Below are 20941 nucleotides of genomic sequence, written 5' to 3'. Positions count from 1 at the left end.
AATGAGCTAGTAAAAGGTTTTAAGAAAAGGTAAGCTGATTCTATTGGCAAAGTGAAATGTTAACTGTAGAGGGGACTATGGAGACAGGACCATCATTGGTGCAATTACAACAGCCCTCAGGACAATCAGACAACAGAAGGTTCAAATGGGGCACTGGCTGTTGAGAAGGAATGGCAGCAGACCTCGTGAGTAGAAGTTACAGAGAGAAAATTTCAGGTCTTGTTTTAGCTTTCTCTTTATGCTTGGCCTTACATGAACTTGTCCAATGTGTTTGTTTATTAACTGAATCTTGACCTTTAGAATATAAAGTTCACAAGAACAGGTATCTTGTTTTACTTTATTCACCACTGTATCCTCAGCACTTAGCAACAGTGCCCAGTACACGGCAGCTACAAATATTTATCAAATAAATAAACGGATAGAGGAGTGTTAAAAGATGGTGAAAATGGTCATCCCTGACAAGTACAGAGTAATATGCATACAGTCTATCATCAAGTTATGAATAAAGATGTTATAGAATCAAGAAAATAATGCTTTAATTACCTGTACTTGGCTGGCCGTGAGGATCACAGTAATTCTCTGTAGTCATGAAAATGACTGCCAATCCAATTTCTGCTTCAGGAATAGGTCTAAGACCCTGCCTGTGAAAATAAAATAGATTAAGTATGATAGTATACTGAAACTAACAACTCTTATTAAAGTGGTATCAAGTTGAATCTTTTTATTCCTTCCTTAAAGAGGTATCACAATTTGACGGTATGGAGAGAATTTCAAATACACTGAGTACTGGCCTACTAAATTGGGGCAATGCTACACTGGGCAAGCCCATCACCTTTTAGTAACTCGGTTATTTCATCTGGAAATAAAGACCTAGAATAAAGGATATAGAGACTTCCAGTTCTGAAATTCTGTAATTTTTAGAATTAAAAACAAAACAAAAACAAATAAAAAACTGTAATGCCCCGATGAAGCAATAAATTATTCTTTAATTTTTAACATTTATTTATTTTTGAGACAGAGAGACAGAGAGAGAGACAGAGCACAAAGAGGAGAGGGAGACAAGAATCCGAAGCAGGCTCCAGGCTCTGTCAGCATAGAGCCCGACGCGGGGCTTGAACTCACAAACTGCAAGATCATGACCTGAGCCGAAGTTGGTCACTCAACTGACTGAGCCACCCGGGAGCCCCTAAAAGAAATTTTTATAAGCAAACCTAATACTAGGATCCAAAGATAAAACTTGAGAGACAGAAGACGGTAGACAGGGAAGGAGAGAGAAAACTACAAAGAACTATCATAAGCTGTATCTATACATGTTTTATAATTTAAAGTTTAGTAAATAAAATCATTTTACCAAATTTACATGTATTAAGCAAACTTATTAAAGAATCATACAGTGAACGGTACGTATCTTCTGTTTTCTGTGAATGAAACAATAACTACCATATAGAAACTCTACCTCAGACTTTAAGAACTATAAAACTCCTTTAAATGCTTATTGTAAAGATGTTTTAAGTGGTTGTAGTTTAAAAAGTCTTTTTCAAATGTTAAACATTTTGTTTACGTCCTAGGTTTATGTAAATAAAATTCAACCGTATGTGCAATTATGACAACACCATATTAAAATATATTTTTAAAGCAGAATAGGGGCGTCTGGGTGGCTCAGTCAGTTAAGCATCTGACTCTTGATTTCGGCTCAGGTCATGATGCCATGGTTCGTGAGACTGAGTTCTGTGCTGGGCTCTGTGCTGACAGTGTGGAGCCTGCTTAGGATTCTCTCTCTGCCCCTCCTCTGTGTGCACACGCTCTCTTTCTCAAAATAATAAAACCATTTTCTGAAAACAAAAAAATTTTATGGGACTTCTGGGTGGCTCAGTTAGTTGAGTGCTCGACTTCGGCTCAGGTCTGATCTCACCATTTGTGAGTTCGAGCCCCGCATCGGGCTCTGTGCTGACAGCTCAGAGCCTGGAGCCTGCTTCGGATTCTGTGTCTCCCGCTCTCTCTGACCCTTCCCAGCTCATACTCTGAGTCTCTCACCCTCAAAAATAAAAAAAATTCAAAAAATATTTTAAAAATATTAAAAAAAATAAAGTATTATAATCAAGTGATCACATATCTATTTATAATTCAGGTAATTCAAAATTGATATTTTATTACCCTTTTCTGAAACTGTAAATTATGTAAATTAGTTATAAAATTTAGCTCCATAAAATAAAAACATTTTTAACATATAATTAAAAATGCTACACAGATACTATGTCATCCTAAATGGGGAAACACAATCCTTTTAAAGTCAATAGTGAGATAAATGTGGCTACTAACCCTAATTCAACACTACTCTAGAGGTTCCAGTAGGTATGAACAGAGAAAGATAGAAAAGGAGAGAAGTATCAGAGGTATAAGGATCTAAAAAAAAGGACAAAAACTTTACTTACAGATGAGGATTTTTACAAAAAAAAAAAAAAAGACCGCAGATACATTAGAAATAAAGGGGAGGCTAACAAAAGTAACAGGATATAAGAGTAATATCTAAATGACTACTGAATTTATATTAGAAAATGTAATTAGAAATAACATATATGTTCCACTTACCAGACATATAATATCTACCAAAAAATATGTAGTACCGAGGAATAAATCTAATAAAAGGTACTTGTGATGTCTATAGGGAAATTATAAAAATTGTTAATTCTCCCCAAATTGATTTGTAAATTCAATGGCATTCCTAATCAAAATCCCAGCAAGGTTTCTGAAGATGACTCAAAATGTATATGGAAAAATACAGAGCAAAGAATGGACAGGACGATTCTAAAGAAGAGCAGAAAGATTTACCATAGTAGATTATGAGGACTTGATGTTATAGTAATTAAAACAATGTAGTAAATGTGGTGTTGGTACAAGAACAGACATAGAGACCAATGGAATAAAGCCAAAAGCATCCCTATGCATGTATGGAACTTTGGTATAAAACAGAATCAATTCCAGATAGATTAAAAATAAATTTCAAAAACAAAATATCAAAACACTAGCAACAAATTAGTAAAAAGCATAGGTGAATATCTTTTTAATCTAAGAACAGAAAGATTTCTTAAGTTTTTTTTTTTACATTTATTTATTTTTGAGAGACAGAGAGAGACAGAGCACAAGTGGGGAAGGGACAGAGAGAGAGGAAGACACAGAATCCGAAGCAGGCTCCAGGCTGTCAGCACAGAACCCGATGCGGGGCTTGAACTCACAAACTGTGAGATCATGACCTGAGGTGAAGTCAGACGTTTAACTGACTGAGCCACCCAGGCACCCCTAGAAAGATTTCTTAAAATACAAAAAGCACTAAGAAAGAAAAGGTTATTTAATGTTAATTTTTAGTATATTAAAATTAAGGGCTTTCACGTATCACCAGTAAAACACTAATGACAAAGTGGTAAAAGATTTTGCAATACATACAAGTGAAAAAAGGAATAATATTGAGAAATATATAGAACTTATACAAATAAAAAAGAAGAGCATACAAATATGCAATTACCACATGATCCAGGAATTTTACTCTTGGGCATTTATCCCAAAGAAATAAAAACTTATATTCAAAAGAAACTTACTTGTACATGTATGGTTATACAGGTTTCATTTTTGACAAAGACTGGAAAAATGCAGATGTCCTTCAATAGAATGACTCAACAAACCGTAGTATATACATATATTTATACATAACACTAATGAGCAATAAGAAAGGATGAATGACTGATACGCACAACTTAGGTGAATCTCCAAGGAATTATGCTAAATAAGCAGCCCAGTCCTAAGGATTATATGCTATATGATTTCATTTATACAACATTCTTTTAAAAGACAAAATTTTAGAAGTGGAGAATAAGTTAGTGGTTTGCCAGGATTTGGGAACATGGAGTGGGAAGTGAGGACGGAGAGAGGAAAGGAGGGAGGGAAGTGGGTGTGGCTATAAAAGAACAACAGGAGGGATCCCTGTGGTGATGGAACTGTTCTGTGTCTTGACTAAGGTGGTGAATATATGAACCTACAAATGTGATAAAATTGTATAGAACTAAAACACATTCATACACACACACAACTGAAAAATCCATATTTAAAAAAATAAAACAATTACACCAATAGAAAATGAGGTCAAACACATGAACAGCTATTTCAGAACAGGAAAGACAGATGTCCAATAAACATTAGAAAGAAATGTTTCTCACTGGTGATGAGAAAAATAGAAATCAAAATCTTAAGACATGAATATACATCCATTCAATTAACAAAAATGGTAAGTCTAAAAATATCAAGTGTTGAAAACAATGTGCATCTACTTGATCTTTTATATACCGTGGGTGGAAGTATAAAGCGGAAAAGAATTTCCGGAGTGTTGAGTGTTCACATAACCCATGACCCAGCAGTCCTAACTCTAAGAATATTCTCCAAATAAAATCTTGCATTAAGTACAACCAGGAAATATAAAAAATGATCTTAATAGCAATGTTTACAATAATAAAAACCAGAAATAAGGTATTTTTCAATGTGGAAAAAATGAATGAACTGTGGTCTATTCGCACAATGAAACATATTTTACCATCAAAACAAATTACAGCAACATGCAACAAAATGGATGAATTCTTATTAGCAATGTATCAAGTGAAAAAAATCCCCAAAGATTACATGCAGTATGAGGACCAGGTTATCAAGTTAAATCAACTAAAACATACATACACATATTTTAGGAATATATTAAAAAACAATAAAACTGTATATAAAATGATAAGCAAAGGATTCAGGAAGATAGTTATCCCACGTAGGGGGGACAGTGGGCTAGGAGTATCCTATTTTAGAGGTAGGTTATTTTCAAGTACCTAGCTTGTATTCTGCAGAGCAGATTCTCAGATATTGCCTGGGTGGTTCAGTCGGTTAAATTTCTTGACTTCAGCTCAGGTCGTAATCTCGCGATTTGTGAGTTTGAGCCCTGTGTCGGGCTCTGTACTGACCACTCAGAGCCTGGAGCCTGCTTTGGATTCTGTGTCTTCTAGTCTCTCTCAAAAATAAACATTAAAAAATAAAAAAATAAATAACTACTTAACTAGTGAACAAAATTAAGTTGTATTAGTTATGATTCCATGATGACAGTGTACCATGAACCAAGGATTAAGACTCATCCAATTTTGTGCAAAACTGTGCAACAGGTGAAGAGAGGAAAAGGCAAAGAGGAGGAAAGGATAAAGAGAAGATAACTAAATTAGTAACAGGAAGAGTTCCCAAATTTGAGCTAAGATACTGGGAATGTACCTTAGCAAGGACAAAAATCATTTCCCTTAGACTTTGAAATTTTCTTCACAAGGTATTTAATTTTAACCACTGATGTCCAATACCCACTTTTTACAACTAATCAATATAACTATGGCAGTAGCCAATCCCAGTATTGCCTTGTCTGAAATTCAGTTAATAGCTGGCTTTACTGGCCACCTGCCTGATCTAACTGCACGTTCAATGACTATCAGTGGCTTGGACTAAGTGGACACATGTTACCTTAAGTGTCGGTCTTTCTCAAATTATAAAACTGCCTTCCCTCCAAAACCAAACTGTAATGGGGCCAAATGTCACCGTATGATGAAGGCACCAGCCTCTGATCAACTTTGTACTCTAGCTACTTTCTTACCTCGGGGTCACGGTACATGCTGAGAAGCAGTGAGATGTAATGGTGAAGAGCATGCACTCTGTATCCAGGCTGCCTGGGTTCACATCCTGGCTCTTGCTCACTCCCTGTGTTCTACCCCTTTTGTCTTATCTATACAATGGGTACCATAACAGTAGATAATACACAGAGTTGTGTGAGGATTAAATGTCTTTATATACGTTAAAACTCTTAGGACAGGATCTGCTATACAGTATTCTGTAAGCATAGCTTTCACTACTGCTGTTTTGCCTGGCTTTCAAAGACTGGTCATAGGTAAAGTATTGTCTAAAAGAGGCCTTCTCTTCTTTATGCTATTTAAAATAAACCTCTTCCCCTTGCCTTGTTATTCCACTTCCTTTATACACATTTGTAATTATCTGGTTACTTGTCTTAATCTGTCTTTCCCTCTAGACAGTAAGCTCCAATGGTGGCAGGGACCGCAGCCACCTTGTTTACCACTATTCCCAGTGCCTAAACAATATGAAAACAATAGTAAATTCTGGATGTAGTAGCAAGATATCACCGTTTTTACACAAGTATTTTCTTTTTGTAGCAGTTACTACATCTCCATTAAATAAAATATTTATAGGGGCGCCTGGGTGGCGCAGTCGGTTAAGCGTCCGACTTCAGCCAGGTCACGATCTCGCGGTCCGTGGGTTCGAGCCCCGCGTTGGGCTCTGGGCTGATGGCTCAGAGCCTGGAGCCTGTTTCCGATTCTGTGTCTCCCTCTCTCTCTGCCCCTCCCCCGTTCATGCTCTGTCTCTCTCTGTCCCAAAAATAAATAAAAAACGTTGAAAAAAAAATTAAAAAAAAAATAAAATATTTATGGGACAGATGACTGAAATATTAACTTTTGTTTCAGCAAACATATAAATAAAATCAATCTCCATGGGTAGAAGGACTATTGGGACAGGAAAAATGAGTATTGTAGGGAATAGCTATGGACTTTTTAGATATATTAAATACCCTACGCCGTAACTACTTTTTGGTAGGTGAATAGAAATTTGGTCAGCAGATTGCCAAGCCTGACATTTTTACAATACTTTTAAGCTTCAACAATGCTAAGATCATTAATATCAATAAAAAGTTTAAGAAAAAAACCCTTTGTTTATCTCTTTTGCACCCTCTCTCCCCACTACAAATCCTATTATTGAATATATAGCATTTTTTCTTGCTTTTGCATGGTAGCCTATATGACAGGACTTAAGATTTTTATATGCACTGACCAAAGAACAAATACATTTCAGTTCTAGGCAATTTCAGAAAAAAAAACTTACATTTGTGTTTGTTATATTCTATTTCTAGCATACTAAGTTACAATAAATTTTCAGTTATAGATAAAATTGCTTTTTTTTTAAAATAAAGAATCATTCTGTACCTTTGGAGCATATCCATAATTGAGTGAATCCATGTTTTCTGAGAGTCAGGAATTAGAGTTTGTGAATTTGTTACTCCTACATCAACAACACAAATTCCAGGAGCTGAAAAGAAACTATCTTCTTCTTCATTTTCTTCTGATATCAACCTAGCATCTCCTCCTCCAAAAATAACTGCTGAACTTAACTTTTTATGCTAAAAATGGAAACAAAAAGTAATGAAATAGCCCCAATTTTTGAGTACATTCTTTTTTTAAATTTATTTTAATTCTACTATAGTGAACAGTGTTATATCAGTTTCAGGTGTACAACATAGTGATCCACACATCGCCCAGTGCTCATCATGACAAGTGTACTCTTTAGTCCTCTATCACCTATTTCACCCCCACCTCCTCCCCTCTAGTGACCATCAGTTTGTGCTCTACAGTTAAGAATCTGTTCCTTGGTTTGTCTTTTTCATTTGCTCATCTGTTTGGTTTCTTAAACTTCACATATGAATGAAATGATATTGTATTTGTCTTTCTCTGACTTATTTTGCTTAGCATTATACTCTAGACCCATCCATGTTGTTGCAAATGGCAAGATTTCATTCTTTGTTTTACGGCTCAGTAATGTGTATACACACACACACACACACACACACACACACACACACACACGTAGGTATGTGTACATGTATGTACACACATATTCTTTATCCATTCATCTCTATTAGGGAAGTAACATAAAAGTACAATTGATTCTATTTTTTGAGAAGACAATCTGAGCTTCCTCTCAGAAAATCCCTGGTTCACCAGGTATCTCTTCAGCTGTGGAACTGTTACGCTGTTTGCACTTCTTTATCATAATTCACAGTGCTCTGTGGGTTTGCCTGCATTTTTGCACCTACAACTTAAACTCCTTGAATGCCCATTTTGGCACATATAAGACATTCAACACCCGTTTACTAACTGACCAAGTAAGGACTTAAATCAGTTTTCTGTCCCCACTCCCCCACTTATATATTAACATAGCCTTAATTATCCAATTAATATATGTCAAGAAATACCATAATCATATACATCAACAATGGGAAAGTTCTGGTGCCTGGGCAGTTTATTTCACTTCGCGCTTCTATACAAAATCTCAAAAAAAAGCATCTACTACTGTTAACATTATTAATTTATCCTAGTTTATAACATCTTCTTTAGGAAAATTTAGCCCATTACCTGTTTGGCATTTAGAAATACAAATGTTTTCCCTTTGAAGATTTGCTTTCTCTCCTGTCGTCCTGACAGATCAATGTTTTTATTTCCAATAACTGGTTCATCAATAGGTGGGTAAAAGCTGTAAAAAAAAATTTTTTTAAGAATATTCTAATTATATACTATTCTGTATGTATACTGTTAAATTTGTAAGCAGAGTAGCTATCTAGACACTAGAAAGGTTTAATTTCCATAACACCATGAAAAAGCATTTTTTTTTAAAGTTTTATCTGGGGCAAAAAGCATCTAGAAAAATTGTGACACCTGCCACATAAAACAGCAGAACTGTTCTCTATTTTCTGAAAAAATATAATCCAAGGGTAGACAATCATAAAATACAATTTAATAAACATGAATCAAACAAGTTAAGTGAATTACAAAAGGCTGAAAAAGACAATGTCCATAAAGATCAAATTCTATTGGCATCTCGGGTTTCCTGGGAACCAATGTGTGTTAATGTTCACATCTAATTCTGTGAACTACTATTGTGTTTTATTATAAGTCCATTGGAGAAGCTCAGGAAATTTTAAAACTTATTTTTGTCAGTTTAAATAAAACTTCCAAAGTGAGATTAAAAAACACAATCTTTTGGCTCTTTAACATAATGCTGTAAGAACACCTTAATCATCCATGAAAATGAGGGAAAAGAAGAAAATACAGAAGCAAAATCAACAGATAATTCTTAAGCCTTCCACAGTTCCAACTTTCTACATAATCAAATCTTTTGCTACAACAATTCATAATGGACCAGCCTTTCAGCTTATCCACTTTCAAGTAAAAATTACTAATTACTAACATTCATGAATAAGAAGACTCAATATTGTCAAGATATTAGTTCTTCCCGACTTGATCTATAGATTAAACATAATCCCAATAAAATTTCCAGCAAGTTACTTTGTGGATACTGACAAACTGATTCTAAAATTTACATGGAGAGGCAAAAGATCCAGAAGGCCCAACACAATATTAAGGAAGAACAAAGTACTAATACTACCCAAATTCATGATTATAAAATTACAGCAATCAAGACAGTCTGGTATAATGAAAAAATAGACAAGAGACTAGAAAGCCCAGAAACAAACTCACATAAATATACTCAACCGATCTTTGACAAAGGAACAAAGACAATACAGGAGTTCAGTCTTTCCTTTTTTTTTTTTTTTTAAAGGGTTTTTTTTTGTTTTGTTTTGTTTTTTGAGAGAGAGAGGGAGAGAGAATGAGCATGGGAGGGGCAGAGAGAGAGGGAGACACAGAATCTGAAGCTGGCTCCAGGCTCTGAGCTGTCAGCACAGAGCCCGATGCGGGGCTTGAACTCATGAACCCCCAAGATCATGACCTGAGCTGAAGTTGGATGCTTAACTGACCGAGCCACTTAGGAGTCCCGAGATCAGTGTTTTCAACAATGATGATACTGGACATTCACATGCAAAAAAAAAAAAAAAACAGAAAAACAAAAAAACAAATCTAGACTCAGGCCCTACAGTCTTCACAAGAATTAACTCAAAATGAATCATAGACCTAAATATAAAAATAAAACTCCTAGAAGATAACATAGGAGAAAATACAGATGGCCTTGGTTATGGCAATGACTTTTTAGATACAACATCAAACATGATCTATGAATGAAATATCTGGTAAGCTAGACTTCATTAAAATTTAAATTTTCTGCTCTGTGAAAGGCGATGTCAAGAAAATGGATGACAAACCAGCGACTGGGAGAAAATACTTGCATAAGACACATTTCATAAAGGAATGTTATACAAAATATACAAAGAACTCTCAAAGCTCAACAGTAAGAAAACAACCTGATTAACAAATGAGCCAAAATCTTAACAGCTACCTCACCAAAGAAATACAGAGATAGCAAATAATGAGATGCTCAACATCATGTTATCAGGGAAATGCAAATCAGAACGAGATACTGCTACACACATAAGAGAATGGCCAAAATCCAGAACACAGACACCACCAGAAGCTCATGAGAACATGGCATGACAGGAACTTTAATTCATTGCTGGTGGGAATGTAAAATGGCAAAGTCACTTTGAAAGACAGTTTGGTACTTTCTGACAAAAACTAAACCCATCCTTACTGTACAATGCAGCAATCACACTCCCTGATATTTATCCAAAAGAGCTGAAAACGTATGCCCATACAAAAACCCACACATGCATGTCAACAGCAGCTTTATTCCTTTTTTTCAAGTTTACTTATTTTGAGAGAGAGCGTGAGAGCGCACAAGTTGGGTAGGGGCAGAGAACAGAGAGAGAATCCCAAGCAGGCTCTGCACTGTCAGCACAGATCCCAATGTGGAGCTTAAACTTACAAACCATGAGATTGTGACCTGAGCCAAAACCAGGAATTGGACGCTTAACCAACTGAGCCACCCAGGTGCCCTGACAGCAGCTGTATCTTAATTGCCATAACTTGGAAGCAACCAAGATGTGCTTCAGTAGGTGAATGGATGAATAACTGTAGTACATTCAAACAATGGAGTATTATTCAGCACTAAACAGAAATGAGCAATCTAGCTATGAAAAGACATGGTCAAACCTTCAATGCATATTACTAAGTGAAAAAAGCCATTCTAAAAAGGCTACCTACTGTATCATTCCAACTATATATGACATTCTGTAAAAGGCAGAGACAGTAAAAGATCAGTGGTGGCTGGAAGCTGGGGGAGTGGGAACAATGAGGGTTTTCAGGGCAATGTAAATACTACTATAATATAATGATGAATACGTGTCATTACACATTTATCAAAACCCACCACATGTACAACACCAAGAGTAAACCCTAATGTAAACTATGAACTTTGGGTGATTATGATGTGTCAATGTAGGCTTGTCAACTTTAACACATGTGCCACTTTGATGGAGAATACCCTAAAGGGGGCAGGCAATTCATGTGTAGAAATGAGAGGTACGTGGGAAACCTCTGTACCTTCCTCTCAATTTTGCTATGAACCTAAAACTGTTCTAAATAAAAATAAAACCTTAAATAAAAATAATTTACTAACACAGCATGGTGATGAGGAGGAGACAATGCAGGACAGGGGAAATTTACAACCTGGACAATTAGTCACTAAAAAATCAAGAATTAACCATCTGTAGAGAGCAAACAGTCAATGTAGTAAAAATATTTTGGTCATGAGGATCACCATCCCACATTAAAAAAAATTTTTTTTGAATGTATATTTTTGAGAGAGTATGAGCAGAGGAAGGGCAGATAGAGGGAGAGACAGAATCACGAGCAGGCTCCAGGGTCTAAGCTGACAGCACAGAGCCCAATACAGGGCTCATACTCATGAACTGTGAGATTATGACTTGGGCTGAGTCGGATGCTTAACTGCCGAACCACCCAGGTGCCCTTCACCATCCCCCATTTTAGAACTAATTTCTTTACATATTTTTTCTTCCCTTAGAGTCTTCCTTGGCCACATACATATTTCACAAAGTCAGCTAAGTCATGATTAAACAATTTTTTAAAAATTCTGATAACTGATTGAAACCACAAATGTACATGTTTCAACCTGCTACAACAGATGTTCTAAAATTATGATTCCTAGAACTTGCAATCTCAAATGAGCTATCTGCGGGCAAAAGCTGACTTAGCCAACAGGATGAAATGCAACCCACTGCATTACTCTGATTTTTCTAGATAAGTGACTTTAAAATTCTATTTACTTTTTTTTTTTTTAACGTTTATTTTTGAGACAGAGAGAGACAGAGCATGACTGGGGGAGGGTCAGAGAGAGGGAGACACAGAATCTGAAACAGGCTCCAGGCTCTGAGCTGTCAGCACAAGGCCGACGCAGGGCTTGAACTCACGGACCGTGAGATCATGACCTGAGCCGAAGTCGGCTGCTTAACCGACTGAGCCACCCAGGTGCCCCTTTATTTACTTTTAAAGTTACACAGAGAATAATGAAAACAATTTTAAGTGTTAAATTTTTTTTTTTTAAAAAGGGCATGAAGCCCAACACGACGCTTGAAATCAGACCCTGAGATTAAGACCTGAGCTGAGACCAAGAGTCAGAAGCTTAACCGACTGAGCCCCAGGCGCCCCTAAGAAAAATTTTTAATATGCCTTTTATCCTCTCCCTTTTAACAAGAATTCTCCCATATTTCACTCTTCTTTCAGCGTGAAAGGCAATTAACACTTCACTTACACACAAGGGCTCGTTTACGAAATGAGTATACACAGTAATGTTAACACTGGAAGATGGAGCCATACCCAGGCAAAAATGGTACGTACGTTCAACACATACATATGACTAAAGAGATGTGAGAGTCTTACTGCTTTCCAACGACATAAAATGAATTTTTTTTTTATATATTTTTTTTCAACGTTTATTTATTTTTTTTGGGACAGAGAGAGATAGAGCATGAACGGGTTAGGGGCAGAGAGAGAGGGAGACACAGAATCGGAAACAGGCTCCAGGCTCCGAGCCATCAGTCCAGAGCCCGACGCGGGGCTCGAACTCACGGACCGCGAGATCGTGACCTGGCTGAAGTCGGACGCTTAACCGACTGCGCCACCCAGGCGCCCCATGATTTTTAAATTATCTACATACACCATTGTGTTATTCATACTTTCTTAATTCTGCCACAAATAGTGGTTTATTGTACCCAAAGATCAGTTAACTGTAGTTTAGTTCAATAACGAGTGAACATTTGTTGGAGCACCTGGGTGGCTCAGTCTGTTAAGTATCCAACTCTTGGTTTTGGCTCAGGTCGTGATCTCACAGTTATGAGTTCGAGCCTCCTGTGGGGTTCTGCACTGACAGGGTGGAGCCTGCTTGGGATTCTTTCTCTCCCTCTCTCACTGCCCCTCCTCTGCTCACGCTCTATCTCTCTCAAAAATAAACATTAAACGAACAAAAAAGAAGCGAACATTTGTTAAACCTTGAGCCAGGCTCCTAAAGACAGGAGTGTGATACACCCTTTGTTTTCCCTGATGGCACTACCAGAGTCCTAACTTTAATGTGTCATTTTTCAGTATCTGGCTCTTCTACCAAGTGCCATAAAGACAAACTGTAATGCTTTTTGGCTCATCACTATATCCTCAGGTCTATCTTGCTTAATTCATGGTAGGTATTCAGAAATATTTGTTAATAAATAAACTGATAGTACAAAATATAAATTAAAAACTCATCTAATAAATTAAAAGTATAAACATCCCTCAATTTCCTCAGTATATAAATTTGACCATTAAAATTCTGGGACTGGACAAAAACATAAAAGACTCAAATATGGAGAACAAACTCTTAAATATGGGTTGCTAGAGGGGTTGTGGGAGGGGGAATGGGCTAAACGGGTAAGGGGCACTAAGGAATCTTCTCCTGAAATCATTGTTGCACTATATGCTAACTTGGATGTCAATTTAAAAATAAAATTAAAAAAAATAATAAAATAATAAAATAAAATAAAATAAAATAAAATAAAATAAAATTAAATTAAATTAAATTAAATTAAATTAAATTAAATTTCTGGAACTGAAGGGGTGCTCGGGTGACTTGGTCAGTTGGGTATCTGACTATGGCCCAGTTCATGGTCTCATGGTTTGTAGGTTCAAACCCTGTGTCGGGTTCTGTGCTGATGGCAGAGACTGCTTTGGATTCTGTGTCCCTCCCATCTCTGCCCCTCCCTCACCTGTACTCTCTCTCTCAAAAATAAACGTTAATAAAAAACTAAAAAATTCTGGTACTGAAAAAATGTATTTTAGTTTTCTTTTAAAAACACTGGGAAATTTGAGCCACTCAGTAAGACTGATCTTAAAAAAAAATACATCACTGTATTGTGAAGAATCTAACCAAATGCTGGAGTCATGTACAATACATATATATGTATGCATATGATGTATAAAAACAATTGATAATATAGTGATAAATAATACACTATGTTCTGAACTTTACATACCCAGAGAAGTCTTTTTCTCTTTAATAGTGTATGGATGAGAACAAGAAAGGAAACTAATAATAAACGTGAGAAAACTTGGGGCGGCTGTGTGGCTCAGTCTGTTAAGCATCGGCTTCAGTTCAAGTCATGATCTCAGTTCGTGAGTTCGAGCCCTGCAACGGGCTCTGTGCTGACTGCTCAGAGGTTGGGGCCTGCTTCGGTTCTGTGTCTCCCTCTCGCTCTCTGCCCCTCTCCCACTCGCACTGTCTCTGTCTCTCAAAAATAAATAAACACTAAAAAAATTAAAACAAACATAAAGTGAGAAATCACTACTAAAAATCAGTATTTCTGAAGCAATACATTCTAGAAGTTTTAAAGCATTTCTGAGACTACAGTGATTTGATAGCTAGTAAAAACTTTGGAAAAGAGTAAATTAACTTGGGAGAGATCAAGGTCTCTGAATACTAGGCTACCACAAATATAATCTAATCTCCATTTTCTATAATGAAAAAATTAAAACAATTTGGCCCACTTCTATGGAAGCTTCAAGAACTACAAATAGTTATGTTTTATTATATAGTAACTACTACATATAATTCACAAATTCTATAAAGTATTAGTCTAGAAATCTTGACTTTCCCTATGTACATTCTATGACTTTTTAAATTCTTTACATCATCTTCAATAAATTTCATCTAACTCAAAGCACATCATCTTCATTTTTGTCTCAAGATTATCCAAATACAGAATTTTTCTCAATTCACATACAATTCTGGCCAAAAATACTGTATCTCAAGCCACAATGTTCACTTGCCCAATATCTGGATGGCTCTTTATTTCATTAGTCTCATAGGCATATGTTCATGATTTGTATAAGAACTTACTATACAGCTTTCTTTTGGTGATCTTTAAAAGGCTTGAATTACACTGACATACACAACTTGTAAATGTGAGGTTTTATCGCCAGTAAAAAATTTCTGCTGTATGTTAAATTTCTTTGCCTTGAATTTTGATTGATTACATACAGTCAACTCCATAAACTTCCTAAACTAAGACTGTTTCAGACTAACATGTTTCTTGGGTCTGATATTTGATTACAAGCCAACAGCCTGTTCCTGTTTCTTGGATGTGGGCAGAAGACACAAGACTCCTGGGTCAGAGACAAAGTGAGCAGCAAGCCTCAGCGTATTTGTATCATATCTCCTCTCAGACCAGTCCTGTGGGTACAGTATAAAAGGCACAAACAGTAAGTTGTGTTACAGGAGAGAGGAACACTGAACTTAAGAATCCACTCAGTTTCACAGCAAGCTATAAGGAGACCTGTTCTTTGTGCCTGGAGGGACATTACTTCTTCCCTCAAGGCAAACCATGAGAAATGGTCTGGGTACAGAGGGTGGTCAGGGCCTTGTATTCTTGGCACATTCAGCAAGTTGCATATGAATGCATATACTAATTTTCTCCCAACAGTGTTTTCCCAAACACAATGCTTGTTATTTGAAATATAGTAACTGAGAGGGCACTCCACAATATGAGAGACTAAAAATTAAAACAAAAGGTAACTCCTTCTCTTTTCTAAGGGGTCATTTCTTAACATTCACAAAATATACAATATTTTAATGAGCTTCCTTTAATAAAGTATAAATAATCAAAATTCAGTACTTTTAAATGGAGTCTTCTAAAAATGACTTCATCAGCATTGGTATTTTGATGACAATACAGGCAAGTAAGATCTCACAAATCATGTCAGGTACATGAAGCTTAAACTCTGTCTTACTCTGAATAAGTAACAGTGCCAAGATGAAGACATAACCGCACTAAATAGAATTGTACTTTTTGTCAGGTTAAAAATATACTTCTTATTCAATTTTTTTTCAAAGTTTATTTATTTAGAAAGAGAGAGAGAGGGAAGGAGGGAGGGAGGGAGGAAGTGGGGCAGGGGCAAAGAGAGGGAGAGAAAGAGAATCCCAAAGCAAGCTCTGTGCTGTCAGTGCAGAGCCCAATGTAGGTCTCAAACTCACAAACCATGAGATCATGACCTGAGCCAAAACGGAAAGTCAGATGCTTAACCAAATGAGCCACTCAGATACCCCAAAACTATACCTCTTATTTTAAATCCAGTGATAATGCTGTTTCAGAACTAAGAGGTAGTTACATTTTATTAAAGAGCCACAATTTCATAAACCTTTTGTAACCCATCCTATTTAATATTTAAATTTAATCCTTTTTCTATTTGATAGTTGAGTATATAGTCAAATAAGACTTCAACAAGGATATCAGAATGGATCCCAATAGGTACACAAATCTAGTAAGGCAAAAAACTACATATTTTAAAATAATATTAAAATTTGATCAGTTGCCATTATCAAACATGGCTAATGTAAATGCTTTTCATGGTTAACAATGAATTAGAAATTACTGAATAACCTTATAGCTGAGAAGTTTTATTATAGTCATCTAAGTTAATAGAGTCACAAATTAAAGCCAGAAAAAATTATGACGAACCTAAATTCAAAAACAGATCCAGGTTAAACACACCTAAGTGAGTCTGAACAATAAGTAGTAATCAATGACTAAACCTAAAAACTTCAAGACCATAAAACATGTATTATCAGTAGTAGAAACCTATCAGACCCCTCCACTCCCAAGTAATACAGAATTAATAATTGTTTATTATCTGTAGCAAAGATCATTACTTATAGGATTTATTGGGTTCCCTAGGGAGGATCACAAATAGGCTTCAGGGAAAAAATGTGATTCTGTTGAAATACTTTGCAAGTTGGTAGTACGTAAGTGAAGTTTCTAGAGGAAAGACTAGTGTTTTGTTGCTCTCAGAGGGGTCTAGGATTCAAAAAAGGTTTTACAATCATCTATTTTAATACCTAAGGACCTCTTTCTAGAGTCCAAAAACAATACATTATCAGTTAACCTCAATATAAAAGAAACCTCCCAAGGGAAAAATAAAAACAAGGAGAAATGTCTTTCAGTTACTTTTGAAAGCAGATACATAAAAAAAATAAAGCAGACACATATTATCAGATATAAATAGTCCCTAAAACACACACACACACACACACACACACACACACACACACACACACACAAAACCTGTGTTGGGCAAAATAGTTTATGTAACGATATTTTACAAATACTAATATAATTCTTAACTTGCCTAACATTTCAGATTTTTAAAGCCTCAAATACTCAAAGTTATCCTATAGAGATTCAGATGAGCTTATAAAGTATACCTATTATGTCATAAAGGCTATAATCTAGAGACATATATTTTAACCAAGCATGTTCATGTGCTAGGTTGACTAAAAACACCTACTCATTTTTACAGTCACCAGCAATTCAACCATGCAATCTGAAAATAAAAATCCAAACATCTTCCTCCTCAACTGTAGCTTTATATTATTTCAAAGCATCAGAAATACAATATATATGGTAGGTAGATCCTTTAGTCTGGTGGTTCACAAATTTAGCAGTTATCTAAAATCATCATCACCAGCATCATCATCATCATAAAAGTTACTACGGATCCTACCAGATATTATTGCAATTAGGAACATTTCTTTTAACAAGCACCTATCATGGTGCCAGGCAACATCCTCAGACTCTGTATACTCTATTACTTAAAATAATACCACTCCTAAATACTTAAATACAAGACAAATATTAATCTCATTTTTCAAAGGAGGTAACTGATGCTCAGAAGAAATAAGCTCATTCGCAAGGCCACAGTGCTATTAATAGTCTAGCCCAGGACTATGTGACTCCACAGAATGACATTGCTGCACCACACAGTTCCAGGGCTCCTGCATACATGATGCCAGGCACTGGAACATGTGGCCTCTGGACTGTACCTCTGTGCCATTTGCTGTCCTTCAACTATTTTGTTTAAATACTGGCATATATGGGAATGCACGCTGGTGCAGCCACTCTGGAAAACAGCATGGAGGTTCCTCAAAAAACTAAAAATGGAACTATCCTTCGACCCAGCAACTGCACTACTAGGTATTTATCCAAGGGATACAGGTGTGCTGTTTCAAAGGGACACATGCACCCCCATGTTTATACTATCAGCACTATCAACAACACCCAAAATATGGAAAGAGCCCAAATGTCCATTGATGGATGAATGCATAAAGAAGACATGGTATATATATACAATGGACTATTACTCGGCAATCAAAAAGAATGACATCTTGCCATTTGCAACTACGTGGATGGAACTGAAGAGTATTAGGCTAAGTGAAATTAGTCAGAGAAAGACAAAACTCATATGAATTCACTCATATGAGGACTTTAAGGGACAAAACAGATTAACATAAGGGAAACAAAAATAATATAAAAACAGGGAGGGGGGCAAAGCATAAGAGACTCATAAATATGGAGAACAGAGGGTTACTGGAGGGGGTGTGGGAGGAGGAGATGGGCTAAATGGGTAAGGGGCATTAAGGAATCTACTCCTGAAATCATTGTTGCACTACAGGCTAACTAATTTGGATGTAAATTTAAAAAAATAAAATTAAAAAATAAATAAAATACTGGCATATATGTCACATTTGTTTCACTCACTGAGATTGAAGACAACAAACCGTTCTTTACATACTAACAAAAAAAACTTTGTAAAATTGAACACTATATCCTGAAACAGTCTTTAAGAGCTTTTATGTTTTACATTTATATGTTTTATAATTTATGTTAAGACTACATAAAATCAGTGCTATCACATTCTGTACATCCTATTACATTTAAAATGCACAATACAGGAATTTCCAGGTTGGTGAACACATGAAGGTACAGGGAGGGTGGTGCACCTGGAGAGGGCGTGCAAGCTCCTTGCCCTTTCCCCATACCTTGCCCTGTGCATGTCTTCATCTGGCTGTTGGTTAGCATCCTTTATCATATCCTTTAATAAACTAGTATAAGTTAAAAATATATACATAGGATATACCTTTCAATTTGTGGAGGCTGTTTATTGGTCTTAACTGCTTTAAGAAATTCAGTAAAATATTCTGGCTTTACAATCGGACGTCCACAAATGAGTGCACATATTGTCTGAAAAGAAGAAAACATACGTGAATACATACACTCATGTTCTAGCTTTTCTTTTTTTTTTTTTAAGAAACTACAAAGGGGCTGTTCTATTATGTTTTCCCTTTCATCTCTCTAAATTTATAAAGGAGCCACAATCTATAAAATTCAAGTCAATATTTGGCCACTAACTTAGTTTTAGTAATACCAATCTCTATAGAATGACTTGATTTTAAGAAGCCACCAATTACAATATTAATTTAAAAACTGCTTTGGGGAGGGGGGTGCCTGGGTGGCTCAGTTGGTTAAGCATCCAACTTCGGCTCAGGTCATGATCTCATGGTTTTTGAGTTTGGGCCCTGCATCAGGCTCTGTGCTGACAGCTCAGAGCCAGGAGCCTGCTTCGGATTCTGTGTCTCCCTTCTCTCTGCCCCTCCCCTGCTTGCACTCTTTCTCCCTCTCAAAAAATAAACATTAAAAAAAAATTAAAAAAAAAAAAACCTGCTTTAGGGAAGGCAGAACATAAGATATAAATCAATTTTAAAATGTATTCCAATTTAAAAGACATTAAATATTAAAAAGTAAATCGTAGAACTAAGTCTATCAAGTACCCTAGAGATAAATATGAGTTTTAAGACCTTTTCTGCCTAAAAAAATGCCTTTTGAACAGATTGTAACTATGGATTCAAGTATTTTTGAGAAAGTAAATAAAAGTAACAGTTTGGGGAGGGATAAAAGCTCAAAATATATGGAGATCAGGGAAGGTGAGGGTGGAGAAACCGCAAATAGCAAGTGAACTAAACTGTCAACATCAAATATATCAAAACCTGAAAAAGATTAGAAAATACCACTGAATATAAAAATCAAGATTCATCATAACTTTAGGAAATAATCCAACTGAAAAATTTCTAAATATGTTTCTAATAACAAGAGGTAGTACTTAAATATGAGCAAGCAGCTTAGGGTGTCTCTCAAGAATGAAATCTGAATACACCAACCTCAAATGTGAGTGAAATAACTGACTTCTGGCAGGAAGCAGTGATGTGCAACTCACACTGGACTGAGTAAGCTCCAATACATGTGATCCTGGGCAAAGGATTTAATTGGTCACGCCTTAGTTTCTTCTTCAGAAAATAAAAATTGAACTGAATGTTCCTTAAGTTTCCTTTGGGTTCTGACATTTAATGATTTTAAAAATATAAGGTAACTTGTACTTTTGGATAATTTACCTCCAAAAGAATACAATAACTAGGTTTTCTCTTTTGGCACATGACTGATCAAAAGTATTTGAAAAAGGACTGCTCTACAAGTCAATGATGGTGTATATCCAGTGACTCTCTAATAACCGCTGCCATTAGTATCCCACTCACTGGAATAGTGTGTACTCTGGTGAATGAATGCTAGTTCCAGGTCTGTCACAGACTCAGTAAATCTCTCTCAAGACCTTCCAACTGCCTTTGCTCTTATTTCATAACCACCAAGTGAGTGCATGACTACCTAAGTTTCACTTCTCAGGTACCTTAATACCCCCAAGAGGCTTGTGTCCCCTTAATACCTTCAAGGAAGTCCACACATAAATACGTGGTCACTATAAAGGTGCATCCTTACGGTAAGCTAATAAATGGACATTTTGATTTACTAGCATAAATTGGTACTCAGGAGGTTAATCACTCTGAATTTATAAATCGATTTCATAAACTTGCAAAGATG

The 20941-nt window shown here is 36.0% G+C and overlaps 1 protein-coding gene across 3 annotated transcripts in view; it reads right to left on the bottom strand.

Moving 5' to 3' along the window:
* NBN (nibrin) overlaps positions 1 to 20941 on the bottom strand; it is a 51513-nt gene that overhangs the window by 25339 nt on the left and 5233 nt on the right. For all 3 annotated transcript variants that reach the window (XM_047088932.1, XM_047088934.1, XM_047088931.1), the window contains exons 5-8: positions 19152 to 19255; positions 8259 to 8376; positions 7053 to 7246; positions 544 to 641 (exon numbers count right to left, since the gene is read on the bottom strand). In XM_047088932.1, coding sequence (XP_046944888.1) covers positions 544 to 641; positions 7053 to 7246; positions 8259 to 8376; positions 19152 to 19255 — 514 coding nt within the window. The remainder of the gene's footprint in view (positions 1 to 543; positions 642 to 7052; positions 7247 to 8258; positions 8377 to 19151; positions 19256 to 20941) is intronic.

This window comes from Lynx rufus, unplaced genomic scaffold (assembly GCF_022079265.1).
Source record: "Lynx rufus isolate CCGP_SWC_20201006 ecotype Redwood Valley unplaced genomic scaffold, mLynRuf1.p SCAF_26, whole genome shotgun sequence".
Lineage (NCBI taxonomy): Eukaryota > Metazoa > Chordata > Mammalia > Carnivora > Felidae > Lynx > Lynx rufus.
Note: the sequence above shows the minus strand (reverse complement) of the source record. Positions and strands in the feature narration are given on the sequence as shown.